Genomic DNA, 7,704 nt, shown 5'->3' on the forward strand with positions numbered 1-7,704 from the left:
CGCGCAAGCCCCTTCGTTGCGTGCCGGCCGCGACGCCGCGTGGAGGCCTCGCCGCCGCGCACCGGCCGCGCGTGCCCAGCCGCCGCACGCAGGCCGCCGCGAGCGCCCGCAAGCAGGTCCGCATCCCCTGCTCGCGCCGCTGCAGTTCGGAGGAAGGGAGGGAGGGAAGGAGCAGGGAGGGGCCGGGGCGGCTCGCGGCCGGAGCAGGGAGGGGGAGGGAGGGAGGCGCCGCCAGGGAGGAAGGTTGGTGCCGCCGGGGGGGAGCGAGGAGGGAGGACCGCGCGGATCCGGCCGCCGCCGCGCGAAAGGGCTCGCAGGCCGCTGGTACTGCCGCCGCCGCGGATGGAGCAGAGGAGATGAGGGGCGGCGCAGGGGGGAGAGGCAGAGGAGGTGTGGAGAGAGAAAGAGAGAGAACGGGGTCGGGAGGGGGTGGGGTAAAGGATATAAAAAATCTGATATGCGGGTCCCAGGGCTGGTAGTTGGTATAGAGTAGAGATATAGAGGATGAACGAGTACAGCGAAACTGGATGTAAAGAAGAGAATCTCGATGACGATGACCAGACAAGAATATTTTTTTAAGAAGAGATTTAGAGTACGATGAGTGCAGATAGCCTAATACTACTACCCCTGCGTGATATGGCGAGGGCGAGGCGGTACTTCGTCGTCATGGGCGGCCATGCGGCACGCGGTGCACGGGTGTCCTGCCAGTGTAGCAGCGCAGCCATCGCGTGCCGTGGTTGGAAACTCGAAAATCACATGGATGGCGCCGGTGGAAAACTGGAGCGGTCTGGCGTCCAGAGCGTTCGGTTTTTTTTTTTGAAAAGCGTTCGGTCTTGTTGCTGAGTGGTTGGGGGTAGTAGCTGCCGCTGCCGGATGGATTGGAGGTTCGGACCGGTCGTTTTTGTGCGGTTCCAACTACCAGGTTGGGACGAGGTTGCAGTTGGAACCCGATCGAACGGCGGACGCGCCTGTCGGTTGTAACAGAAGGAAGAGCCGAACCGACCACGCCCGCCCGACGAGGGGTACGGTGGTGGTGCTCCACCAGACCACCACCGGAGGTCAAGGCGCGGCACGATCAGGATCAGCCGACCACGCCCGCCCGCCCGCCCGCCCGCACGCGCGCGGCGTGCCGCCGTGTGCCTGCCTGCCACCTGCAAGGCAGGGACACGGTGCCGTGCCGGGATGCCGGGCGACGCGCGCCCGCGCCGTGGGGCGCACTAGAGGGCGGTTCCACCGCATGCCAGCCAGGTGACCAGATCCCGTCGGCGTGCGCGCGTGCCGTGGCAGCCGACGATGCCCCGCCGGCGGACAGGACAAGGCTGACCTCAGGAGCGTGCCCCGCACCAAACGGGTGAACTGGATCGGCCGTAGCAGTCTCCCTGCCATCCCTGTGAATTTTTTTTCTACCGTACTCGAGCCAAATACGGATACCGCGTACCACACCCGTAGTCGCAGAGGATGGGAGTACAGGCTAGATCCGGGGCGCGCCGCACGTGAACGGTGAAGTCTAGGGATCCGGGGCCGGCCGGTGTCTCGCATGGATCTGGGTGGAAGTCAATGCTACCATCACGCCACACGATGCGGCCCCGAACCGCGCGCGCGGTCTGCGCTCCACGGCCCGCGCGTCGCGAACGGTCACCGGCGCTCCCGGCGTCGATGCTGCCGTCCCTCGCCGCGTCGTGCGCCCGCCCACGCTGTCCGTCTCGGAGGGCAGCCGGGCTCCGGTCCTCGAATCCAACAGCAAGCCTAGTGCTCCGCGCAGCTGCTGGCTGCTTGACGCGGCGAGGTGACCAAACTCAAACCTGGGGGCTGGGGCGATGGCATGCTATGCTAGTCGACGGTACGTGACCGTTGCTCCCTTTCCGGCCACCTGAAGTGCGAGGAGGAGGAGGTCAGGTGGGGGGGACAATGACATGTCCGAGGCACAGGCACACCAGCCGGATCGGAACAGATAAGACCGAACCTTAAGCTGAACCAACGGATCGATTTGAAAACTGAGATTTAAGTGTGTTTGGACCAAATGTAAATATTTAAAAGTGTAAAAATTTAGCACCAGCTTATCCAAATATGAGTGCTAATAGTGCCCGCTAAATTTTAACCAATAGTTGAAAATTTAATAAAAATATAAATACTAATAGATGTAGCATTCAACTTCAATCCAACGACCGTTAGCAGAGCAGACTGCGAAGTAACCACCGAACCCGGGGTACGCACCCGTTTTTCTAATCGGCCAGCTAATACCTGAGCTGTAAACAATTCCCTGTACTTGCAACCAAAAAAACAATTCTCTGCAGCCGCCCAGCAAGTAACCCGCACATGGGCGTTGCGTTCTCCCTTCCGTGTCGCTGCCCCCCGGACGTCCTGACGCTGGATTCAGACCGGAACCGGACCTGCAGTTAGGTGCCGGGTTGCCGTCGCGAGCCGGAACGGTCAGCCGCCGCCGCACGCCTCCGCGGGACACGTCCATCGTTGCCGGCTTGCCGCGCCACGGCACATCACAGACACGCGAGCCGGGAGCCGGTCACGGTTCAGGTTCACCGACCCCCCCGGACGCCATCCAGACACCGCACCCGCCTCGCGGAAACCAGCAACCCAGGACGCCCGCCGCCAGGGCGGGGTCGCGGAGTGGTGGGCGCGCACCACTCTACTTGTACCCCCCCCCCCCCCCCCCCCCCCCCCCGCTGACCCAGCCGCAGCGCGCTCCCACCGCCGCGACCGCGAACAAAATGCAGCGGCAGCAGCAGGCCCCGCCGCCGCACCGGCACGCCAAGACGGACTCGGAGGTGACGTCGAGCATGGCGCCGTCGTCCCCGCCGCGCGCGGCCTACTACGTGCAGTCGCCGAGCCACGACGACGGCGAGAACAAGACGGCGGCCTCGTCCTTCCACTCCTCCCCGGCGGCGTCCCCGCCGCGCTCGCTGGGGCGGGCGTCCCGGGACTCCTCCTCCTCCTCCCGCTTCTCCGCCAGCGCCAAGGGCCCCTCCTCCCGCGCCGGCGCCGCCGCCGGCGCGCCCGGCGCCGCCCCCGGGGGCGGAGGGCGCGGGCGCCGCGGCGGCGGCGGCTCGTGGATGAAGGAGGCGGCCATCGAGGAGGAGGGCCTCCTCGGGATGGACGACGACGGCGACGACGGCTACGGCGGCGGCCGCGGCGGCGGGTGGAGCGGGATCCCCAGGCGGGTGCGGTACGGGATCCTCTTCGTGGGCGCCTTCTTCGGACTCTTCTTCTTCTTCGCGCTCATCCTCTGGGGCGCCAGCCGCAACCAGCGGCCCGTCGTCACGCTCCACTCCGCCACGTTCCACCGCTTCGTCGTGCAGGCAGGGACCGACGCCTCGCTCGTGCCCACCGAGATGGCCTCGCTCAACGCCACCGTCCGGCTCACCTTCCGCAACACCGGCACCTTCTTCGGGGTGCACGTCTCCGCCGAGCCCGTCACGCTCTACTACACCCAGCTCCAGCTCGCCGCCGGCAATGTAAGCCTGCTGATCCCCCTCCCCCTGCCTCCCCTCGCGCATCCTTTCTCCAATCTCTTTGCACCAGCTAGCAATCTGTTTGTTACTGCATGTTCATACTTCATGATCGATCGATCAATGCGCGCCGCTTAGCTTAACAACGCGGTCCTCGTCGATTCAGTCAAAATTGATCCCCAAAGTCTCTAATAATTTGAGGATGATGAGAAGCGTGCTTTAGAATTTGTCACTTCGATGGTATTAGTACTTACTGAACTAAGCAGAGTCTCTGTATACTGTAGTACTACTAGCGATTACTGAGTGCCCTCTTAAAAAAAACTCTTAAAAAAAATTACGGAGTGCAATGAACTGAGCTAGTAGAAACACTGTAAAAGGCAACGTATCTAGTGCAAACCAAGGATCTCGTGCAAACCCGTGCAAACCTACTAAATAAAGTTTCAAAAAATTCTGAAAAAAATCATGAATGTGCTTCTCAGCTTACCTCATCTATATATAAAATTTCATGGTCAAATTCGTCTTACTCTAGAAGTTACAAAAAAGACAAATTTTCTGACAACAATAATGGTTCAAATGCATCTCAAATTTGTCTTTTTTTAACTTCTAGAGTAAGACGAATTTGACCATGAAATTTTATATATAGATGATGTAATCTTAGAAGCACATTCATGATTTTTTTCAGAATTTTTTGAAACTTTATTTAGTAGGTTTGCACGGATTTGCACGAAGTCCTTGGTTTGCACTAGATATGTTCCCCAATGTAAATACTGTAAATCTGTCACTTTTATGCCAATCTTCAGGATATCTTGAGAGATTTCTTGATGTTAGGAGCAGTTAAACCTCAATTTTTAACAATAGATCGCCTAGATTAAAAAAAGCCTGCCAATGAATATTGTAAGACAGGACACCGATTTTGTAGTCATTATCTTTGCTTGTGGCAGTAGATGTATGAACAGTGGGCTACAGCTGCACACCGACGTTGACCGGAACAACGCGCGGTAGCAGTTGCGGTCGACAGCGACCGCTGACGGGAGCCCGAGTGCACGGTCGCCGCGTCCCATGCCGTGGAAACTCGAGCAGCCACAGCTCACCCCTCGCAGTTCCCCCGCATCGTCTCCATCTCTAGCTGTCATCCAGTTCACCCGGGTCGCGTTCCTGCGATCCTGCATGGCTGCTGCAAATTCTTTTATTTTTTTTTTGTTTGGGGGAAAGATCTTTGCTTTGCCAAACGAAACGATGATGGATAGCTGACGGCGACGCGTGGCCAGATCAAGTACTTCTACCAGGCGCGGAAGAGCCAGCGGAGCCTGGCGGTGTCCGTGGTGGGCGACAAGGTGCCGCTGTACGGCGGCGGGGCGGGCCTGAGCAGCACGCCGACGACGCAGCCGCCGCCGAAGAAGAAGATGCCGCCGGTGGTGGTGCCGCCGCCGCCGGTGCCGCTGCAGCTGACGGTGCGGCTGCGGTCGCGCGCGTTCGTGCTGGGCAGGCTGGTGAAGCCCAAGTTCCACAGCGAGGCCCGGTGCAACGTGACCATGGACCAGACCAAGCTCGGCAAGCCCGTCTCCCTCAACAAGGCCTGCACCTACACCCACTGACTGATGTTCGATCGTCTGCTGGCTGGCGTTTGCTACCGTCCCCGTCGTGATCTTCGTTGTTGGGGTTCTTGAACTCTCTCTAGGTCGGATATACTGCGTGGGTGGGTGCGTGATGTTTGGATGGGAGAATTTATTGGTCGATTGCTATGTACAGAGGAAATTTTGATGTGGGAGAGTTCGAGATGGAATAATAATTAAACTTTTTTTTTCTTGATGCGTCGCTAGTATGAGATTTGGAGCAGAAGACGCTTTGTCAGTTATGTTTTCAGAAGCCATCTGATCTCCAACAGATAGATGGCTGACATGGCTCAAAGCAACAGCTACCGTTTCAGCACTTGGATTGCGTCAGGAGCCCTGAAGAAATCCTCCCTGTTTTACCTCAACCACTGAGGTCTTGTTTCTTTCATCTGAATCTGATTCTAACAAATGCACCAACAAAGGTTTGCCTAAATGATCATCATCATCACGATTCACGAAACTGGATCCGAGATAAATGAGCACATCCGTTTCACTGTTGCAAAGTAGGAGGAGGAAAGGAACGCACAAGATGCGAGTGATGCATCAGTCAACTGCAGTACCCTGCTCTAGCGATCGGCCGATCCTGGCGCATTGAAGTAGCAGGGCGCAGTGAAGAGAAATTAAAAGGCGTCAGGGGATGGACCTCACATGGACGCTGTTAGGCTCAGACAGCCAGTCAGAGATCGGAATTCATCCCGCTAGTTCTCGACATAAACAAACAGAAGAGTTACAGAGATCGAGTTCTTATAAAAACGAAACAGAGATCGAATTCAGACTCTTTTTTTTTGGCGATGGCATGGGATAAACAAACTGAGCAACTGATGGAGCACTGCTCTAGAATCCTGAAACCAAGTCTGTATGGTGCCTGGGGCTTTGTCATCATCGGTGACGGAGGCAGTGAGCTGCTCTAATTGCGGAGCAGGGGATGGAATCAATGGAGTATGAACTTATCTGTTGTACACAAAAGTTCAATGCTCCTGTGCAAGAAAAAGAAAAAAGAGGATGCTACTACCAAGGCATGAGTACTTCAAGTTCACCGGAGGCGTTTCCGATCGATCATTCGATTCTGTGATGGTGATGACCGTCGGCCTGTGCAGCGGAAGTGCGGAACATCAGAGAAGCTCGCGGTCCACATTGCCGTGGCAGCTCACGGACGAGGTCACGGCGGCGCCGACGAGCCGCGCTGGCCTGGGCACCAGCATGGCGGGTGGGGCCTGGAACGCGCGCACACCAGGTTCTGAGCTCGCGTTCCGGAGCGTGGCGGCGAGGTTCTAGTCCACAATCCCGGTCAGGTCTCCGGCGGCGGGAGGCGGGCACGGCAAGGAGGGTACTAGCCGGCGTGTGCTCGCTGCCGCACGACGAGGTTCGGAGCGTCCTCCTAAGGACATCCTCAGCTCTCCCAGCCCACGCTCGCGATGTCACAGCACTGGTGAGGAACACTATCTAAGGATAGTTCTCGCTTTGCAGCCTTGCAGGTTCTCGATCCGTGACAGCACGAACAACAATGTCGCGGTAACAATCGCTGCCATCCAATTGGAAATGCAGGGGAAAGACCATCTGAATGTTCAGGATCCACGAGTGTTCCGACGTGAAGGCTATATCATGGAACGCCTTGTGATTTCAAACTCAAATTGATTTGGTTGGAGTGCACCTGGCAAGGGCAATAGTGCAACGCCGAGCGACACGGCCGAGCGACAATTTATATAAGGGCAGGCACATGGCTCATGTCGGATATTATATTAAGATATTAATTTAATGATCAATAATCAATAATTAATAATACTTGAATATAAAAATAGATACATTAATAATAATATTTTTAATATTTTAATATTAAAATATAATATAAACAGATAAAAACAGACACTACAATCTCATCTCAGCCAAAAAGACGAGAATAGTATGAATTGCCCGGCTGCCTCGGCTCTTCTTTTGTTGCCCTGTCCGGGCGTAGCCCTGCTCTTGCCCCCCTCGATGCGGGACTATTAAAAGTCTAAAACAGGCGTGTTTAGTGTGTTCCCTGACTCATTAAGCGGATTGGGCCTCTTAAACTGGATCCTAATGGGCCAATCCTAGCAGGGATCCTAATGGATCATTAAGCGGATTGGGCCTCTGTTAGTCCAAACGCCGAAGAGACAAAAAGCTTGGGCCGAGTCTACCACTTGTCCACTTCCGCTTCCTGTCCTTTCTTTTTTCTACTAGCTTTATTTTAAGGGGGCTTTTTCTCCAGGACCCAACAACGTGAGAGCTGGAAGGCGACTCATTAGCACATCAAACTTTGTTTTAGGACACTTAAACGTCAAACTTTATTTAGAGCGCTCACATACACATCAACTATATAGTTTGACAAGATATTTGTTAAGCTTTAGAGAAGATCTTGATTGACCTTTCACAGTATCACCTCCTTTTTCCTCAGTATCCTCGTCTCCGCAACAAGCAAAAGCCACACGCCTGCCACACCAACCGCCTCAAGAGCAATCGACCCCAGCAAAGCACCATCATCGCCGGTCGCCTTTGCATCATGCTGCCGGGCTCTCGCTTCATAATCAGACCAATCATCAGTAATCAGACTAATCATCAGTAACCTCTCTCTGCAACCACTGCCATTACACAAGACAGTACGAATC

At 56.0% G+C, this 7,704-nt stretch overlaps 1 protein-coding gene across 1 annotated transcript; it reads left to right on the forward strand.

Annotated features, from left to right (window-relative positions):
- The first annotated feature begins 2,685 nt into the window (after window positions 1–2,685).
- LOC120683601 lies at window positions 2,686–5,283 on the forward strand. The gene is made up of 2 exons (XM_039965688.1): window positions 2,686–3,470; window positions 4,733–5,283. The coding sequence occupies exons 1-2, from the start codon at window positions 2,727–2,729 to the stop codon at window positions 5,057–5,059; spliced, it is 1,071 nt and encodes a 356-aa protein (XP_039821622.1). The 5' UTR covers window positions 2,686–2,726; the 3' UTR covers window positions 5,060–5,283.
- Window positions 5,284–7,704: the final 2,421 nt, after the last annotated feature.

The sequence above is a fragment of the Panicum virgatum genome, chromosome 7N (assembly GCF_016808335.1).
Source record: "Panicum virgatum strain AP13 chromosome 7N, P.virgatum_v5, whole genome shotgun sequence".
In the NCBI taxonomy this organism is placed as follows: Eukaryota; Viridiplantae; Streptophyta; class Magnoliopsida; order Poales; family Poaceae; genus Panicum; species Panicum virgatum.